The sequence below is a fragment of the Daktulosphaira vitifoliae genome, unplaced genomic scaffold, assembly GCF_025091365.1.
Source record: "Daktulosphaira vitifoliae isolate Bord-2020 unplaced genomic scaffold, ASM2509136v1 Scaffold_1, whole genome shotgun sequence".
NCBI classification, from domain to species: domain Eukaryota; kingdom Metazoa; phylum Arthropoda; class Insecta; order Hemiptera; family Phylloxeridae; genus Daktulosphaira; species Daktulosphaira vitifoliae.
In genome coordinates, this window is record NW_026099572.1 from 48,962,636 (window position 1) to 48,984,651 (window position 22,016).

Consider the following 22,016-nt stretch of genomic DNA (forward strand, 5'->3'; position numbering starts at 1 on the left):
TATACATTTTTTTAATTGAACACAAAATATATATATTTTTATTGTATTGAAAATACAATAATTTACATTAAAATAAAGTAAAATAAAATAAAGTAAATATTCTTTAAATTATATTTAATGACAAATAAATTGGCAATTAACTTTTTATTCTGAATAGCCCGTGTCAATATATCCTTCAGGTGTGTTTTGAACATCATTATAGTTATCATTCTTCTTGAATACTTCAGAACAGCCATAACATATGCCTACATCGGACCAGCATTGTTCACAATGAATGTAAACACAGCCTTCCGTGTTGCAACCATATTTCTTTCCATCCATTGTTTCTGGTTCGCCACATATAAGACATTTACGACGACCATAAGTACTCCATGCTAACCAACCAAATATTTTTGGAAATTTGAATCGTAGTATTAAAAATACATTAAGATCCTCCTGTTAAATAAATTGAGAAATTATTTATTATATACATATGATTATTTTTGTTAAAATAGACACACTTTGAGTTTATTTTCTTTAGCCATTTTTTCTACTTTGTGTTTCATGTATCTGAAAAAGGCAATTCGTTTTCTCAAGGTTTCATTGTATAAGAAGAGTATTCGACGTTTTTCTCTTTTTCGAAAGAAAGCAGCACAAATTAATCTTTTCATTCGGTTAGTGTAACCAGTGAATATGACCATTAGGAAAACCAAGAAAAATGTACCATAAATCTTTTGTATGTAATAATGATCCAATCTATGTGGTTTTGGCAAACACGCTATATTAATTTTCATAACTTTATTTTGAATTATTCAAAAAATGTTTTGTCCTTATTATTTTATTTTATTTATTTTAACATTATAACACTATATAAATAAGTACGATGGAATGATATCATTTTATATTCTATTAAGTAAAATTATATAATAAATCATAGGTTCTAAATCTTCTTGATCTAAGTGGATGGGTTCAACATTCTCAAATAATATGAGATAATGCGTAATTATTTTTTATTAAAATATTTTAATTTTTATATTTTGGCTAATTGTTTTTTGTGTTTAACGTAGAATAACTAAGTTCACATGCTTAGTCTTTTTAAAACTAAACTAAATTTTGTTGAACTATTTTAATTATTGAATAACGCTTCAAAGGAAATTATTTATTGTAATTAGATTATTTGACAAAATAGCATAGTGTTTTAAAATTATAATTTTGCTACAAAGTCATATCGCAATATAATTTTCGTGTAACCCTCACTATTTTTGCTACTGGCTTAATCATTACTTATATCTTTGACACACATTTTGAAATTTAATATTAAAAAGATCAAAGAGTTAAAATGTCAAAATATATGATAAGAAAAAAATACCTTCGTTGCTTAGATTAATAGTGACATTTTTTTTGAAATTAAATCTATCTACTACAGCTCTCAATAAATTTGCAATCATTCCTGTACCCTTTACTTTGATGCTCATATCATGATGACCGGTTTGGAAATAGTCAATTCTTGCGTGTCTTCTTATTACGTCTAATGCTTCATAAAGTGTAGCATCCAGTACAACAAATGACGAAGCTGCCATGATCTCAAAAAATAATTTTATTAGTGATGTAAACTGAAAATGAAAATATAAGCACCATTAAGAACTTATGAATTTCGGAACATTAAAAATGTAAGTAATATAGTTTTTTTTGTTGTTGTTTTAGTATTATCTAAAACATAAAGCACTATTTCTAGACTATTAATTCTATTATTTAATAAAATGATTAATTCGTGTAAGTTTTCAGTTATTTAAAAAAACCATATTAATTACTTTATTTAAAGCTAGTGATAAACTTTTTATCTAAGAGTTAAAGGCTTATTTTTCTAACTCTAACATTATCTAAAATTTTGTAAAATTCAATTTAAGTAAGGTTTATTAATAATTTTTGTAAAATATTATTTTTTTGTAGGAAAGGAATTTCTTTTAATGATACAGTAATAACAACACCAATGTAATTGATGTTTTTCTTGATATCAAAGGAACTTTTAATTTTGTTAATCTTGATATTTTAATAAATAAATTGTATGTCTAATAGATATGAGAATATTTTAAATTTAATTAAGTCTTACTAAATGGATTGATCACAATTGTCAATAATGAATATAAAAGAAAAATTATAATTTAATATGATGCCTAGGTCTTAGTTCTAGGTCCATCGTTATTCAGTGTTATTATTAATAGCTTTCTTAATCTTAATTTATCAAATAGTGTTAATAGTTTTGCTGATTAAACAGTTTTATTCTTTAACAATCAAAACATGGATGTACTTTTAAATAAAGTTAACAGTACTTTAGAAGCAGTTAGATATTGGTATGATAATAATTTTGTAGAGTTAAATATAATTAAGACTAATTATATCTTGTTTAATCTAAGATCAAAATTAAATAGTTCAATTGATATATCCATATCTCATTCATAAAATTTTACAAATTAGTAAATTAATTGCTGTTGTGAGCATATTAATAAATTTATTTACATTAAATATCTTGGTCTTATTATCGATGAGAAACTATACTGATGAGTTGGTTATTTTTAACAGACAATTATTTTATAGTTATAAAAGCATAAACAAATATTTTATATATTCAACATTAAAGGATTGTAATTATCTCTTTAGTATAATTTGTTATCAATGGGTTACCCTTCTGGAAGCACTTATAGTTCATATTTAACTCACTTAAATACCACTGTTTATAGTTTCCATAAAATGTTATTGTCTAACCCTTTTTTTTGTTCATCAAATCAATTATACTTAGATTTAAATGTACCTCATTTTTTTGTTTTGTATTATAAAGAATTGTTTTTGCAATATAATATAAAATTGAATTTTACTTTTCAATTAAAATCTAATACAAATTAGGCTTGAGAAATTCTCACTTCTTAGCATGAGCTAAAAGCTTATTAGAAATGAGCCAATATAATATAATATTAATAATTGTACTTTTGATATATTTATGTTTATTAAAATTGTAATTTTGATATTCTTTGTGTAATATAATTGTTTTTCGAATTAGCAAATTAACTACTATTATTATAAAAAAAGGGGTTACAAATGAACCATTTATATTAATCTTAGCGTATTCTGACATGTATAAAAATAGTAATGATATACCTTTTTTATGTAAAGTTTTTTTGGGTGCTTTGGTTCTTTTATACAACAAAATAATTTTTCTCTACCTGATCGTGTGGGTACATTTAAATATAACTGTTTCGATTTTTCATTTATGTCTGCCAACACTGATATCGAACATAATGAATTTAAGAGTAGACTAAGTTGTTTTATTATGCAACATTTTCAATTTAACCCTCTAGGTCTGTAGTATTTGGAGATATTTTACATTGATAATCTACTATAGCGACAAAAGTACCCTATCTAAAAAATACGAACATTTATATCCCAAATAATTAATAGACATGTCTATGGAAGCAGTTAAGAAAAATTAGTGTTCGTAATCAATATGTATGTAATTATATGTACAAAAAATACAATTTTAGTTTAAAAAGAGTCGCTCTAACAAAGTTCAAATACTGAATCATGCATTCCGACGTGAGTTTAGCCTTTGAGACTTTTTATAAAAAACCTTTTAAGATTTTCTATGATTCAATATTTATAAGGCAACTTTGTGGAACTTCAAAGATTGTCGTTCAATGAAACAAGGTCTGAAAAAACTTGGTTTTATTAAGTACCTTACCAAGTGTTTGCGCTCAAATCTACCAAAATTCATGCTTTTCAGATTTATGAATTTCTTTTTTTCGGTTTTTTTCAATGGCAATAATGTGTGTTGGTTTTTTTTCTTTCTGCGACCATCGATTTTTCGGAAATACTTACTGATGTACATATTGTCATGTTCTATGTCTGTGAGGTATTTGTGTAGGTAATGGTGACTACTGCAAGTCGAAATTATTCAAATGATTATTTTTTTAATTTTAATGCAAGTATGGCTATATAGAACTAGTCTACTTACTCTAAAATAACTTTGAGAAAAGAAAAAGCCAAAAAACGCCGAGAAAATAAAAATAATACTTCAGCTGCATCTCTTTTTTCACGGAATTCCATTAATAGATCTGTCGTTGCATCATAAGTTTCTTTGAAATGCTCAGGCTAAAATATATTTGTAGTTATTATTTTTACAACTTATATAGTGATTTATAAAAATATAAAACAAGTAACTGGCAATAAGTTAGAAATTATAATTTTGAGGAGTTTATTTATGATTGTATTTGTTAATTAGTCGAAATCAATATTCAATAGTTAGTTGGCGTAGAAATGAAAAAAATGTGTATTATATTTTACGGTTAAGTTCATTTATATAGTTTCAAGTTCAAGGTTTTAATTTTTAGTGAGACTAATAAAAGTATTATCATTTTTATAGTAATAACGAATTAATTACCCAGCTATTAGTTTTTAAAACTTGGCTAATATAATGGTGTTAGCTGTATTGAAATATAGGATAATATTTTGCAATTTCCATTAATGGCATCTTACAAATATGAATACAAAGTTACTTTTGATTGGTTTTTGTGTTTTGTAAGTTTAATCAAAAAATACTTATAGCGATTGTTTTTTTAAATGTATTTTGCTCATGAGTTTAAAATGTAGCTTAAAATAAAATTGTATCATTTGTATATAATATAATTTAATTCAGAGGAAAACGACCATTAGGAAGAATAGTAAGTTCAGAAATTATCATTCCAATGTCTGTTGTTAAATCATTTCTTATTGTTTAGGAGTTTTTTATTATTGTTAATTATTAAAAATTGATTATTGATTTATTTAAAAAAAGAAAATTTATTTATAAAAGCTGCAAGTTTCTTGAAATTAAAAACTTGATTCATAAAAATTGTTCAGAAAAAAGCTTATTACTTCTTTGACCTTGATGCTTTAATTTTATAACGAAATTATTATTTTAAAAGGAAAATGTTTTAAAAAACCCGACCACTTATTCGAATGGCAGAATGCAAATGATACAAATGCAATTTATACAGATACCTAATTTTTATTTAGTTTTAAATTTGTGACATTGTTGTTGAATACATTTTTTAAAAATATTAATGTACTGACAGAATTCTGGTGATTTTTCAGCAGGAGAAAATAAAATTGAAAATATGCAGAACATTTTTGTTAGTTTTACATAATTTTAGAGATATTTTTTCAGTCTTGACCTAAAAAAATTCTAACGAAAAACTAATTTGGTGACTGCAGTCGGCTGTGTGTCGTATGTACGGCAATTTATTACGAGAAAATATTCGAACTGTCAATAAGACAAAACAGTTACGTGTTTTTACAAAACAATATATCTTTTATCTTGTAAGTGGTTATAAGACTTGGTCAGGTTTGGTTCAATTAGTCGAGCAATCAAGCATTATCTAGACAGGCATTTCAAAATTAGGTTTATTATAATAATGACCTATATTTTATAAAATATACTGAGTATACTAAATTTATAAATGTCAATGATTAACGTTATGTATTTTTCATTTTTATAAACTCTATCTACAGTAGAATCTCCAAAAAAATAAAATCTCGGTAAAGTCAATTATTTCATTCAAACTATATAATGTGTTCATTATTTTATCACAGAATGACTAAAATATAATGAAAATACACTTAACTGATGTATGAGCGACTGAATTACGTTTTCCAAAGGTCTTTGGTACTAATTAAAAAAAATGTTTGTAACCTAAAATAAACACTGTAACAAGCGTATTGAACAAAGAAAAAAGGTATTTAAAAATTTTAGGCATCTTTACTAATTGTAGGTCTTAAGCATAATGCCTGTAGTGTTTAATGAATTATTCGTAGATAAATATTTTAATAATATTTAATTCGAATAAAAACACGGTTTAGCAAATAACAATAACGATAAGTTAAATTCATAAACCATTTATTTAAAGTTTATTAATTACTTTTGACTTCCTAAGATAGTTTTTACTCTCTGATTTGTATAAATTATTTTTTTGAAATCAGTGAAAAAGTATTTAACAAACGGGTTGTATATATCAGAAGATTTATTTAAAAAATATGGTATACGACTGGAGCTCTGCTAATGATAGTCTAAAAAACCACAAATTATCCCTCTCTAAAATCATGTAGTTTTATCTTGTAAATTGCCTCATTTTGCGTGTAATTTATGATACATATTTATTTGGAATATGCTATTAGAGACAAAGGGATTGTTTTATTTTAATGTAACAAATATGAAATATTAGCTTTTTAAACCCATTTTCATTATACGCTCACTCTTTCAATTTAAATGGATGCTTCTTTTGTATTTAGTGCACGAAAAATACTATACATATACTAGAGTTTCGCATGTTCTGACAACTATAATAACTTTTAATTCCAGTCAATATTTTGTGTTACTTTTATTTTTTTTTAATAATTGGTATATTTGGATTTTTTTTTATTTATTAAAAAAAAAATTTTTGTTAATTTATGAAAAATGTAAACAAAAATTTCAAAATATCGATTTTGTAAAGTATATTTTATGAAAAAAATTGGTATACATATATCTCATTAATGCTCAGTAGAAAATTATACGTAGCACATTAAGTTTGTGAAAATTTGAATTTTTCATATTTTTTTACGATATCAAACATTATTATATAAGGTTAATATAAAATAAATAAAATATTTATTGAGAAAAGGGCAAAAGAAAATGAAATAGTTTCATGCTAAATATTGGTTATAGACCCGTAACTTTTTCCATGAAAATTATCTATGCTTGAATGAGCGCCTGTAATTGAATTAAAAAATTCAATAGATAAAGATAACTGATCTCTTTAGTATTTATTTACGACAAGTCAAAACATGACTTTTGTTTTATTCAAAATGTTGAATATATTCAATAAATATGCAAAATATTTAATACGATAATCTTTGTATGTTTGCATATATTTTACTGAAATTTACAAATTTAATCTTATAATTTAATGATTATTTTTAAATGGAATAAGTTTATTATTTTTACATTTAATGTTACACTTTATTAAAAAAAATATATATATATTACATTTTTAATGTATTTGTTACGCAGTAGTTTGTGCCTTTCTAAGCTAAAACATTTACAACATCATAAAATACACTAAAAACTTTTTTAAATAAATTAAAATTGGTGTTTAATTTTTAAAAGTAAGTATGTCGATTATTTGGCCGACCCCAAGTAGTTGGGATTAAGGCGAGAAAGAAGAAGGAGAAGTATGTCGACAAACGTTATTGTTTTCATGAAAAACTAAATTGTGTTTAATCATACAAAATTGTGATATTCATTTTTTGTTATTACTATTGTTGTTATTTACTTTACTAAACTTTTTTTCTAATTTTTCTAAAGTTTTTTAAGTGAAAATCACGTTGATATTTTTCATATATTTCACTAAAATCATTTAAGAAAAATAGTTTTAAACGGTATTAAATAATTGTTCTTGACTTAAACTATATTAATTAATCAAATTTGTCTAAATATGATACTTATTTGGTTAGTTTTGTATATTTATATACTTGTAATCTATCCCCCATCAAGATATTCTTGCTATGTCAATGATTTTAATCTTATAGTTCATTATCTCTATTCGAATAGAGCTTTCTTATGATATTAATCATAATTATATACATTTTTTTCTGTGCGCTTATTTTGGATAAAATTACTTTCAACATAATGGAGTGAGGATTTTTATCGGGTTAATGACATACTTCATATACGAGCCACCATAGAAATATAGAGCCTTATGTTCATAGTCTAAAGGTTAGTCCTCTAAACGTGTATGTTGAATATAACAAAAGCGGGAAAAGGATGTATGATAGTTAACTATGTTAAATTAGTAAACTATAACATGGCGGACTGTGTAGGCAATTTTGCTACATTGATGTGTTTTTTATTTGTATATTGTAAAAACTTGTTCTTATTCTTGCGGTTCCACGTTTATATATTTTTTACCCTTTTGATTTAATTTATAATAATGAATATAATATAATAATGATCAGTTTTACATCCTTCTATTTCTCGAGCTTAACATACTACAGAGGGTGGTAGCTCTGTTTTACAGCTAGGGAGTCAAAGATGGACGGGACAGATATTATGGCCGGCTTGCATCAGATACCAAAAAATCACATTGGTGCCCTGGAGATCAACTTGACCATAAGAAGGCGCCGAAACATAAGTTTCTACCCACTAGGCCAAGTCGAGCTTCTAATTATTTAATATATTATTTAATAAAATATAATATTTAATGTAATACAATTTTACGAACCCTACTTTGTATACGTGAAATTTTAATATGGGCTAATAATATTTGATTAAATTTTTTAGGATATTTTTATAATTAGCTTTTAAATCAGATGTACGATTTTTCGCGAACAAGCTTTACATTAAATTTTGCACGTGGTACTTTACTTAATTTACTATTAAGTTAAATTATCTATAGGAAATTAAATAAAGCTCTTGTGTATATAATCATGTAAAACATAATAAAATTACAGCGATTATACGCTGCACGTGTTGGGCACTTACAGGATTTTGCTATTAACATTATAAGGTATACAATTCATGCACACCCAAAACGAATAAAAATGAATATGACATGATTACCATTATTTTCGGTTTATTCAACTTGTAATTGATTTTTACGTTTAGAAATTCTCGTCTAAGCTCATCTTTTGCTTTAGTCAAGTACACATATCCTTTTCCAAAACCAGAATTAACCGATTTTTCAGGATTGCAAATGTCACCTCCGCCAAAGACTAAAAAAATCGTGCTCAATACTCAATTTATAGTAATATAAGGATTTTTAGCTTTAATTTTATTGCAATGCTTTTAGAAATGCATTTCGGTTTGATAACATATAGTCTTTATAGTTTTATCATCAAATATTTTTCTGACAGAGTATTTCATGTCAATTTCAGAACAATACATAGTATATATTGTCATAAAATAATGAAAACTCTATTAACATTTTGAATTTTATACACTGTAATTACTCGATACTTTGAGTAAAACTCATCGGGTGTAAAAGTGTATTTTACAATTTTTTATATACTCATTAACGAAGTGATGGTGTAAACATAAATTATACTTACGAGGCGTAAGATTGCACACGAAAGTTATTTGCATTGGCCAACATAAGGCCCATGACACTGACCAGTGTAATGAATCCTTACAGGAATTGTGCGCTTTTCCAAATGCTGCCTTACATTTTTCATCTGCTGCTCTTATGATACCTAAGAAATGAGACTTATGCAATATTGCACTTATGTCGAAATCTCGTGTTCAATACACGTGTTTGTCTGCAAAACGTAACCTACTTGGTGTCCGATGTCTTCGATCGATACTTTGCCGGTGGTAGTGCTTTGTCAACTAATCACGAGGCGATTACACGTGCAGTTATTAAACAGAATTATTATTTTTTTCATTATTGTAATAAACTAATTTTAGGTTAACTAAAACAATTTGTTTAAACGTTAAACATTGTGTTTTCCAGACTATTATAGAAAAGAATAATAATTCTGTTTAAGTAACATAAATTATGTTTTTCTACTTAAAAAAAAACGTGTTTTATATTGCACACGTTTGTGATTGAACAAAAAAAGTAGAGATTTTTTTTTAATTGGTAATTTTTAAGTATTGATGAAAATAATTATTCAGTAATAAGTGACATTCGGAAATTTAGTGGTTGTCATAAGGCTGGATATTTTTTTTTTATTACATCAAGCGAAATTGATGCTGAATTAAGTATTGAGTATGTGTTAATTTGAAATCCCTCCGGCTTTAGGTTTAAATAATATTTGTTAAATATGAATACACAAGAAATTGAAAAAAATGTATTCATATTTTTGTCAGTTTTGAATCAGAGTTGAAGTACAAGGAAAAAGCACTATCCTTAATTATGTTCAAATAGAGTTGAAATACTTAAGACGATTGCAGTATAATGACAAAGCGTGTTATTGAATCACAGAAACTTTAGATTTCATGGATAAATAAATAGTGAATGTGTAGTGGATTGAAAATATGGCCAGCATAGGTAGTGTATGAAAACCAAGAAATGATTGGTAAGATATGTTAGTATTAATGTCAGTTACAAAAGGGTACACAAACTCTTTAAAGAAGAAAAGAACCTTATTGGAAAGAGAAGTCTACACATTTAAGGTTGTATTTGACTTCAATTATTAACATAAACACGAGTGATCAAATAGTAATAATAAAACAATGCTGTCTGACTGAATTTAATTGAAAAACATTTTATTTTAAAGAAAGTTGGTGAGATATTTTGTTGTCTGCGACTATAATTTATAAAGTAAACATATTTTGAGATGAAGAAAAGTCTTTTTAAAAATGATTAATTGAAGTGATATAAAAGAATTGTATGTATAGTTCTTTAAGTTGTTTTACAGTACAAGTTAATCAATTATGAATGAACTTATTGTTCAATACTAATAACATATTTTTAGTTTTTTTTAACATGGAGTCATTTTTAATTTCAATAAAATTACATCCAGCATTATTTTATACTAAAAATGAAAATTTTATTAAANTTTGTTCAATACTAATAACATATTTTTAGTTTTTTTTTAACATGGAGTCATTTTTAATTTCAATAAAATTACATCCAGCATTATTTTATACTAAAAATGAAAATTTTATTAAATCGATTTTTATTTTAAATTAAACTAGGGAGTATACTAAATTTGTTCATAAGGGTATAAATAACTTAAAGTAAAATGTAATGTAATGCAAATGTATGTGTATATTTTACAGATAAATTTGTTGTTCTGTAATTATTACTTTCGCATTTCCTTCGCAGTTTGTCTTTATACATTTTTTCTACTTCTTCCGGTTCCGGTACTTTGTATCGTTTTTTGATATCATCGTCCAATTTTGATGATCCCTAAACCGAAATAGATGTTTCAATAGACCACATGTTATGACAATACAAATTATTCCACGTTTATTACTTTCGAGTTGGAGTTTTAACAATGCACGTATTATAAAATTTATGAGGGTCAATGGCTTACTAAAAATTTGAGTCAACGAACTCATTCAATGTATTTCTACACCTATTGTGTATATTTTGCAGAATAAAATGTACATTAAACAAAATAAAAAGAATTAATGTACTTCCCCATGAAGAAAATTTCATTTTTCTTTTTTTATTGCATATTTTATAATCAACATATAAATAGTTTGAGTTCAAAAAATGAAATGATAATTTTAAGTATTGTTTTATTTCAGTACACTTTAAATTGCTATAAATGTTTACACAAAAATTTAATAGTGTATCAATTTAAGGAATTATTAGTTAATTCAATAATTATTTAATTCTCGCATTAAATTGTTTAAAAGTTCAAGAAGATTTTCAAGAAAAACAAGAGTTTGTGACAAAGAATTTAAATAAGCGATGTTTATGTTTGAAACAATTTTTTAATTAGGTACCCTAACTCACTTGAATATCATCCAAGTAGTCGTTACTTTCGTGCAATACAATTTCTTCTTCATCCGATTCGAATTCTTGTTTAATTGGATCAATCACGTCGTTTACGGAATTTATAGTTTCTTTTACTTCATTTGTATCTGCCTGAAATTACCAAAGCGACAATTTAAGTTTTTATTAAATTCAGTTTAAAAAAAAGTTAATTTTTCTTGGTAACATTGACCCAAAAACCGTGAAATAACAAAATTTTTTGATCAATAAAATTATTGCGCGTTTTGTATTTAAAGATTTTAGAGTCAAACCTCTTTTATGGTTTATATAACTTTGGGATTTTTATATCAATTTTAGAAATTTTTAATTGCTAAATTAATGATTTAAATAATAATAAAATAAATAAATAATTATTTATTTAATTATAATTAAGTAATTGTGATATGTAACATACAAACTATAAAAATGTTGAAATACATTTTTCGTTACTTATAAATTGTAGATATAAGCCATTTGTTAAAATTTTTCAAATTTAAAATTTCGAAATAAGTGAGTAAATAATAAGTTGTATGAAGTCTTTGAAAAAAAAATTAAAATTCAACTTGATTGATACTATTTTAGAGATACTCAATAGATAGTGATCAGAGAAATGTTTTATTGTGTATGTTGTTTAAAGATCTTGTTATATGTCCGTTGAAGTTTCATACATCAGTAAAATACGATGATTGGTAATTCTGATTTATGAAGATATGATATTTTGTATAAAATATTCCAATTAAATTTTGTTTTCACTTCTAATCATTCAAAAAAGTAAATTTTACTGACCATGTTCAAAAGTATGTCAATTTGTTCATACTATGTATAATGTGTGATACATACTTTATTAAATGTTTAAAAGGTATATATATATATATATATATATATACTAAGTATAAAGAGAACATTTACAATGCCAAAATCAACTTGAGATTATTAAAAGAGTGAAATATAAGTATAGTATTTTATCATGTTTTATTCAGTCGAAAATAAGTTCATATGAAATTATAATCGCTGATTAGGAGATTAGGGGAACGAAATGTCAGTAGAATTCGTGGTCACCTAGTTTTCTACAAATCTGTATTAGATGAAAATCAGGTTACCATGTTAAATGATTAATTGGGTTATCAAACCATTAAAAATTAAATATGATCGTTATCAATTTACTCTTGTCTTCTAAAAGTTGTTTTAAAGTTTTATCACAAATATTTCGTGAAAACTTGGGATCTAAAAACTTTCTTCGAGGTAAGTCTATTTTGTTATATATCACTTTGGTTATAATATAAATAACGAGCAAATTGTAACGATTAAAAATTTTATAAACTTAGTAAACAAAAAAATGTTTTTTTCCAAACCGTTTTGGGTGTTGGACAAACCAGACACCCTGAGGATAACTGGCATTACTAGGGGTAAGTGCAGTGTTTCTCCGTTGCTTTTTGCGTGATTGAAAATTGTTAAGTAATTATCATTCTCTATGTCGAGGAAATCATAGTCATTTCCCTCTTTTTTTGAATTAAAAAAAAATATTTAAACTAATTAAAATAATGTTAAATATTAATATGCTGTATCTTACATGTTAATACTCTATTTATTAGTAATTGCAAGAATTTTTGACTAACGTTTTGTCAAAAATGTCAATTCTTGCTAATGTGGCTAAAATTCCCCAAATCTACTCTATTTAAGAAAAATATATTTTAGTTATTATTACTTTAATTAACTAGCTCGTATAACTAGCTCAACTATAATATTACTTGGAATTATTTAATAGATTTAGTTATCTATTTTTGATAGTTAGATAAACCATATGTTGTATATTATTTACTCAATAGTTTTTTTCCGTGTATGAATAACTTTGAAAGTCTATAACTAGAACCAGGTGGTATTTAAAAGTAATTATTAAAAGAAATCGTTTTACTTGATACGAAAGGTGTGTCATATTACACAGTATAAAATCTGTTTATCAAATTATATGTTAGTTGATCACTGCGTCATACATTTGAATAATTCATAGTAGCAAATGAATGCTGTAAAATATATATAAATATATTTCAACCACGTTATTATAAATTTAAATTGTGTCACAGCTGTCAGTCAGTTATTTGTTTATGAATCTCGTGTGTTTTTTGAGTTTTTAACTTATTAATGAAATATATATTGCCCACTGTGGTAAACATTAGGTATGATATATTTCGAAAAGTTCTCATTGAGTTTACTAAATAAATAATTTATGATTGTGGTTGATACCTTGTTTTGAACACTCGCGACTGTTGTCCAACGTTTATTCTATAATTTGTGTGTTCCATTAATATTTAATTGGAGATTATAATAAATAAAACGTGTGTTCAATAAATTATTGAATTCGCTTTATTTATTTGAAGTTTTCCAAATATGTTTCTAAATTCACTCTAGATATGTCCAAGGTCATTTGTTAAAATGTTTATGATCTTTTCATTTTTATAAATATCTAATATGATTGTAAATTAATTCATTTTAAAGTATAACTCTTTATGTTACTGAAAAAAAATTAAATTGTGGGGTTTTTTTTAGTAATATTTTTATATACCTATATCCTCAAAAAATGGTGTATATAGAAATAATTAATGTAAAATAAATAATATGATAATACTTAAATAATAAGAAAATTATTCCAGTATATTTTTTGGAATTCAATTGTTTTAAATAATTGAAAAAATATTTTTCATGTGATACTATTTTCTTTAAAGTATGGTTTGGTAAAAGAGTGTCATATCAATCATTTTTGCTGAAATAAATTGATATTGATTTTGAAATTTAAAAATCATTTTTATTTTATTATTTAACTTTACAGTAGAAAATTTTAGTTAATATTTGAGTTTGGAAAACAAATAATTTAACATATAGATTTGAAAGTTTATTAAAATGCTTCCTATTTTTCAAATCCACAAAAAATAAGTTAATACATATAAAATATTTTTATAATGGAGTAATATTATTTTTATGAAATATTTAACAGACAAATTTTTAGCTAATATTTTAAATGATTCATTGAAATAAAATTTTTATTGAGCTATAGAAATAATTAACTCATTGAACGTCCTCTCTTTGTATGTTTTTACAGTGGAAAATACAAGTAATGTAGCGTATTATGTTCGTTACTATCTGTTCACTCAAACACTTAGAATTGTTTAAATTTGTGAAACTATCTGCTTAGTATGTATAAGTGAATATTAAATAAGTCTAAGGTGGCTGAACTTGTTTTTTTTTATATGGCGTATTCAAATAGCATGATTTTGGCATACGAAAATAGTCATTGACAAAAATCACTTGGGATGTGGCGTTTTGCTATCGCGCGGTGGATTTCAGAATGTTCCGTGACTAGAAGCGAACATTACTGATAAGAACTCATCTGTTATGCTAATCGCAACGACATTTTACACTGGAGCTTGCTTTTTCGATCTTAAATCCCTTTACTAACACCTAATTTTGTATAGTTCCGAAGCATCTTGTCCATTACCAAACCATTCGTTTTATTTATCGCATTTTGCAACGTACTTTGGTACCGCAGAATTGTTATTTATATTATGGTCGTTAACCTTTGTTCAAAACAAGGGTACAGTATTGTCTAGATACTAAAGTCCGAGTACTTTTGAGAGGATGGTAGATAAATTATACTTTCGTCTGATAGTTCACTATTCCAAAATTAGTAGATTTTTGTGCAATTCGAGCAATTACAGTAGAAACGAACATACACGACGTAATCGAGATGGTTATTAAATTAGATAAAATAAGAATACTGTGTTGAAATTTTTCTGTTCTTTAAACAAAATAGAAAGCTATTATCATAAAAGAATACAGTAAATGAATGAAGCATTCGTGAAGAATGAATGAAAGTCTATTATTATTTTAATGTATTTGTATATTTGTTGAATTGACTTAATTAAAAAATACTTTAAATCGCATTAAATTTATTTTCTAATGACACTTTAAATTGCATTGCTTAATGCCGACTGTCGGCAATGAAAAAAATCACGTATCAAGAGAAAATGGATGTGATTAATATGAAAATAGTGTGTATTTTCCTAGGAAGTTTTAAAGTCAGAAAATAAGACTGTTCTGAAGTACTGAATGTTTGGCAGAGGAAAAATAAACTAAATTCTATGTCCCATTATTAATATTGATAAAAATAAGTTAAAAGCTTTTAGAATGTATGGTTACACCAGGACCGGATTTAGGGGAGGGTAATCGGGACTACAGCCCTGGTGCCTCCACAAATAAAGGGTCCCCACAATAGAGATTTTGAAAAAAAATTCAAATTTAGACTAGTAAACAACTTTTCCATTAATATTTTTTTTCACGTTTTACCTATACCTACGGTACTTTGTACAAACATGAAAAAAGTTGTCAATTTTATTTGGAAAATAATTTGGGGTCAGGGGGTATCCACTCCTTTGTTGCCTCGAGGTTTCCACACCTCTAAATCCATCACTGGATTACACATCAAACTCAACTGGAAATTGTATGGTTTTAATACTTAACAAATATTCAACTTGGTATAACAAATTTTTTGGGAGTTTGTAGTACTTAACCTTGGAAATTACTTAAATATTGACTTGGTGTCGTTACTCAATTTTTTTGGTTCAATATTGTGTGAATCTACTTTATATTGTTAATTTGATTGGCATGTCATATTTGTGTAAAGCTGTATAAGTAATATTATGTATAAATTCGTCGTTAGTAGTATTGCGTATTAGAATCCTACTACTTTATGTATATTATCGATTGACAAGTTATAGTGTTGTTTATATTCAATAAAGGTCTTATGTTAATATATCATGCACAATAGAAGGGCTGACACTTAAGACAGGACATGGGTAATAAGATTTTTTTTTTTTACTACGACATACGTTTTATTGTAATTGCGTATTTTTATTTTGTGTGGGGCTATGTGACATTTAAGATACAATACATGGTCTTTTGTAAACAATAACTACTTACTCTAAGATTGAATATAGCTTCTTGAAACGGCTTGAACATCAATTCGTATCTAGTCTTGGTCAAGTTGTACGCTAACGATCCTGAGCAGGTAAATACCCTAATGACTTCGGATCCGTTAACTGCGATGTTATTCATAGGTCCTCCGATGACATATGCGAATATCAATGTCACCAAAACTCGTTGACCAGACTTATCACAGAAAGTTGGCATTGACAATAAACCCAAACATCTGATCTGTATTTAAATTGCTCAATATTAGTGATACGGTTTGTTAACCGTTAACAATTTAGAAATTATCATTTTCGTTTATAATATTTTTTATAATTTTTAAACTTATAGCTAAAAACAATTATTCAAAAAACACATATCATAAGTATTTCTGTATCGGGTTATACGAAATTGTTTTAGCAGTTTTTAAAGTAGGGCTAAATCTTCCCATGTTATTCATTTAGTCTGATATTTTTAACTATAATATTATTTTTACTATAACTTAATGTACTTAATAATTTTCAAGGATAAATCTAATAATTATGTTTTATAGTAGCTTTGATTCATAAAATATGTATAAATAAATGTATTCATTGCTTAAATTTAATAAATACTATCATACCTTTAAAAATATTAAAGACTAATAAAATAATATATTATTTTAACTCAAATTTCTTAAATTTCATGTTGCGTTTGGTGATGCTCTATTTTCACTATAACACAAAATAATGTTTTATGTTGAGACTCCTCTAGCTTATAACTAAAAATTATAAGAACTCAAAAAACAATAACACAATACTGTTTCTCGACCTGTCAACATTTCATTTGTACTATTCTTCATTTCATAGAAAAAAAATAGGTTCTTAATTAGTTTTAGATAGTGACACCTATTTCCTAATCCTTAGAAATAAGTTTTTCTTGCAATAAACTTTACATTTATAAGAGTTTATAAAAATAAATTAAATTTAAATCTATAAATTTCTATGAAAAAAATCATTATTTAACGATAAATATAGAGGGTAGTAATTTAATAACACTTTGCGTAATTTAAGAGAATTGGAATCACTTTCGAATGTCATTGAAACTTATTGGTTGGTCATTATTTTTGAATTTCAATTATTCATCACATGGTGCTATATAACATTAAGTAATGCAAATAATTTCCAAGTAAAATTCAGCTGTAAAAATATAAACGTGGCATTAAAATATAGGAAAATATTAAAATTTATATTTCATTTGTTTTCTAGTTTTATAGCGTAATAAAATCTTTTGAGTTAAATTGTTCTAGGAATAGAACAAATTTCAATGACATATTTGGTTTACTATTCATGTTTTTTTATATAAAATTGATTTTTGATTATTGTTGTTTAAGGTGTTTTTTTTATATTAGTTAAATTGGCTTAGTCATCAAAATCTAAAAACTATTTGGTATTCATACCGTAACCTAGAAATTAATAGTATAATTCTTAGAAAATATAACTTTTTTAATCTATAATAAGATTTTATCTTATATAGTAACATTTAAATATACATATATATTATTTCTGTTCAATAAAATTAATGTGATCTCTGATTAGAGATATTAAAATATTTAGTACGAAACAGGAATAGCAAATAAATTCATCGAATGAATGAATCTAAAATGCTTAAGTCTATTTTTAACAGTAATATCATTACAAAAATATTTTCCTTAGTCTACTTAGCACATGTTGAAAAAGTTGAAAAATTTGAATCGAAACCTTAATAATAACCCAAAAAATATAGTTTGATATATATTAAAAACGTATTATTTAGTTTTTTTAATAACTACTGGCGAAAATTGAATAATTTACATTGCTGCATTTAGCGTTTCAATAGATCTTATGAGTTACTGAAAAAATTTGATATTACTTGTTGTGAAATTACATGACCGACGGACAAAAATATACCGATAATGAATCCCATCAGGATTGTAGACTGAGTATTAAACTGTAAGTCTAAAAGAATAAAGTAGTAAAACACTGAAATAAAAAAGGTAAATTACTTTTACCTATCTAATCTGATATCTACTGCAAGATATATAGTAAAGAAAGCACTTACTTAAACTCAAACATATACCATAGATAAGCAACAAAACTTTTTTAGTCTTTTTAAATTTCTGGTTCTTGTATTTATCTAAATCAAAGTATAAAAAACACTTTATTCATTAATGTGAAATACTTTAAGCTATTATTCGAATAAATAACGACAAAAATAAATCGGTAATAGCCTGAACTTGAAAAACTTTTTTCCCAGTCCTGTTAAAAAAGGTCAAACATCCAAAAACTTTTTGACCATTAATAGCGTTGCTACCATTTAACTTTGTGCTTGACTGACTTAAAAAAATGTCACTGAGCAATTTTAATTTTGCGAATTAAATTGAATATATCAATTTTAAGGTCAAGGTTATGTATAACTCCAAAAATTACCATTACATTAAGTAAAAATATTGAAACTTTTCTGTGATTTAATTTTTATTTATTTTTATATCATACATAATATGCTGTGTGCTACTAAATTTATAGTTAATACTCTGTGAATATCAATAAATGCTAGAACCTAATCAAATGAAATAAACACTGTTTTTCTTATTTAATTGGGATTGGATTTGGGATGAAGTTTTTCTTTTGTGGTTTATAAAAAATCATATCTTTTTAGCAGAAGTATGTCGTATTATTAAAAATGATCAAAATAGTTTTTACTTAAAATTGACTGTCTACTTAGTTATCTCAAAACATTTTTTAGAAACTAAACCATTATGCTAACACTTCTTTTAGATAAAAGAATATTTAGTTACTTATGTTCTTTGTTTGGATCGTTAAATGAACGCAGTGGAATGAAAAAAAGACAATAAAATAAAATTTAAGTGTCGCCTTATACTGAACATACTGAAGAATTGAATAAAATTTCTGAGCTATTACTAAATTTCACACGTGTAATCGGTCAATGTCTTCAAGGTTCAACATTATATTTCAAAAGCAAAATGGCGTTACAAATTTCTATATGAATACAGTAAAATCAAAAGTTATTTATTTTAATGGGAATTGATTTTATTTCAATTTATCACTACCATGATTTTAGTTTATTTTCAAAATTCTTTTGTTAGGATCTAAAATTGTCAAGTAGCATTTTTTTGAACAAATATTTTGTAGTTCAATTTTATATTCTGCTTATTTGACTATAAGCGTAAACTATTTATTTTAATAAGAATCACAATTATACTATTTTTTACTATAATAGAAATTTTTCAATAAAATATGATACTTTGATGAACAAAATATAATTTAACCATATAGAATGTTCAGTAAGGAAACGACTTCTATAGTTCTCATTGTTTGTAACAATTATCCTGTTTTCTTACTTACTGAACACTTTGTATATGTCAACATAAGGATATACTAATAAATATAATATCATATTTATATAAGTTTTATGCATTATATAAATATGTAAAAAAATACACAATTTAAGATATTTAATTAAATTGTAAGTCATTTCAAGAACAGGTTGTTATTTATATAAAATGTAACGTAAATTTAAAAATGCTCCTGGCTATTTAAGGAAATTATTTTATTAAAAGTAATGAAATAATGCATAATATAATTTCGAGTAGAAAGATATCGCGAGTTAGACGATAAAGTAGGAATTCTTTTCAATTTAGTTATAATTTAAAAAATAAATGGAGCTTGTAATTCTGATCAAACCTCATTATATAATGTTTAAATAAATTAGGTGTTCAAATATAAAGCCATTGTGTACATTGAAATCACTAAAAGACCTACATTTAAATAACGTAGCAATATTTTTTATTTTAAGAAAGCTTACGGGTATGGTCCAGGATTTTATTCCTCCCTCATTTTAAGTGAATCCAATTCACAACGCCCACTATGTCCCAATTTTTGTGTAATGATATTAACATGTTTTATTTAAGTTAAAATATGATTGTTGTTTTGTTTTCATATGTATTTCAAAGTTAGAGGTTACTGACTATTATGATTGTTTGTTTACAAATGGTAAACAAACGTAATGTTGTCGTAGGCGGTAAAAAACAAAATCTGTTGTCTCTAAGGAGTCAATAAACAAAATATCTTATTTTGATCGAACAGTTAACATTTAGGAATACAAAAACATGAAACTCAATGTATATTTTTAAAGGCTAAATGCTTAGTGTTTATTTAGAGGCTAAATAATTTTTTAAATTTATATTTAAAGTAGAAAATTTTTATTATACTTTATCAGTAGCAAAGTCGTGAAGTTTTACTCCTTTCTCTATTCGACCTTTTGAATCAATTTATTAAATTAATTTATTGTCATTACAAAAATTTACTTTTGAAGGAGAAAGTTGTTTGAAACTTATATAGATTATTTTTGCAAACAAAGCATATACAACCGAACAGGGTTTTCATTATTCTTAATAAGAAAAAAATAAAGTCTATAAATGGTTATAGTAAAGTAATATTTTTATTATGCTATTGTATATTGTTGGTTATAAACTTGCCAAATATATCTCTGGTGAATTCTTTTATCAGCCTGCGTTTTCGGACATTTTCAATTTTATCCTTTGAAAAGCATTTAGTCAGTTTCATACTAGAAAATAATTATCACAATATCAAATAAAGTAAAAACTGCAAAATTATTTTTAATTCGATTTTCAATCTGTCAAAAACACCTTAATTATAATAAATTTGTGTATCATAGCAACTTAAAATATCATTTCTACTTTGGAGTTTAATTATAAGCGCACCCTATCGGTAACACCATGAAATCATTTTCAGCGCAACGAAGACCCATAAGCACGTCGTACCCACAGCAACCGACAGCAGAACGCTTCTAAAAGTTCATCTATTCGGTGTGCTGTCAGTGAGATTGCATTTCACGACCTATCACATTTTCAACTTGACGAGCTACAGGTAAGATTAATATCATATAAATAAACTCTATAGTGATTGTATGGAATTAAATGTCACAAAATCAATTATTTATTTACTAACATAAGTAAACATTTAAAATTTTAACGGGAAGATTTGTTTTTTTACTTTATACATGTCAATCTCCATATGACGTTATTAAATTTGTATCCTTGTTTTTGTTATCATAAAAATAGCAGAGTTGTTAAGTTCCAAATTTTTTTTTAAGTTATAGGTATTCAACTTTAATAACAAGCTGTTATATACCTATACATTAATACAGATATGGCCTTTCAACACTATTACTAAAAATATTATTACTTTGTAAACCAATTATTGAAATAAAATTTTTTTTGTTTAATTATACGAAAAATGGATATCATTAAATGTGAAGAATTAATGAAACTTTTCCATTTATCTAATATTGACAATTTTTTTACTTACATATTGTATTTTTATTCAAAACTACTAGTACATTAATTATTTACGAGCTACCTTAAAAATGTTTGCTTTTTTAATTGAAAATCTACAAATTTATACTTAAAAGAATTATTATAGAATTAATTTTATTTCTCTCGAAATTTAGTATAAAAATTTTATTTAAACAAGGAATAACAACCCATTAATGGTCAAAGTTGAGTGTACGCAACATTTATTTTAG

The 22,016-nt window shown here is 25.2% G+C and overlaps 2 protein-coding genes across 2 annotated transcripts in view; one reads left to right on the forward strand and one right to left on the reverse strand.

Annotated features, from left to right (window-relative positions):
• Positions 1–144: 144 nt before the first annotated feature.
• LOC126893953 (protein sneaky) lies at positions 145–19,367 on the reverse strand. Its single transcript, XM_050664527.1, has 13 exons — positions 19,246–19,367; positions 18,510–18,584; positions 18,321–18,406; positions 16,443–16,676; positions 11,454–11,585; positions 10,796–10,898; positions 9,094–9,234; positions 8,606–8,757; positions 3,986–4,122; positions 3,713–3,908; positions 1,349–1,592; positions 501–757; positions 145–435 (listed from the first exon to the last, which is right to left on the reverse strand). The coding sequence occupies exons 3-13, from the start codon at positions 18,372–18,374 to the stop codon at positions 145–147; spliced, it is 1,941 nt and encodes a 646-aa protein (XP_050520484.1). The 5' UTR covers positions 18,375–18,406; positions 18,510–18,584; positions 19,246–19,367.
• A 1,850-nt stretch (positions 19,368–21,217) lies between these two features.
• Positions 21,218–22,016, forward strand: part of LOC126896720 (dual 3',5'-cyclic-AMP and -GMP phosphodiesterase 11A-like) — a 73,080-nt gene continuing 72,281 nt past the window's right edge. Inside the window, exon 1 of the mRNA XM_050669739.1 lies at positions 21,218–21,358. The gene's annotated coding sequence lies outside the window, so the exon portion shown is untranslated. The remainder of the gene's footprint in view (positions 21,359–22,016) is intronic.

Excerpts from the sequence above, each read along its gene's own strand:
- LOC126893953 (XM_050664527.1), bottom strand. The coding sequence starts at position 18,374 with ATGGGATTCATTATCGGTATATTTTTGTCCGTCGGTCATGTAATTTCA. Across the intron at positions 11,586-16,442 it reads AAGCTATATTCAATCTTAGA|GCAGATACAAATGAAGTAAA; the intron begins GTAAGTAGTTAT and ends TGGTAATTTCAG. Across the intron at positions 8,758-9,093 it reads CGTGTGCAATCTTACGCCTC|TCTTTGGCGGAGGTGACATT; the intron begins GTAAGTATAATT and ends CGATTTTTTTAG.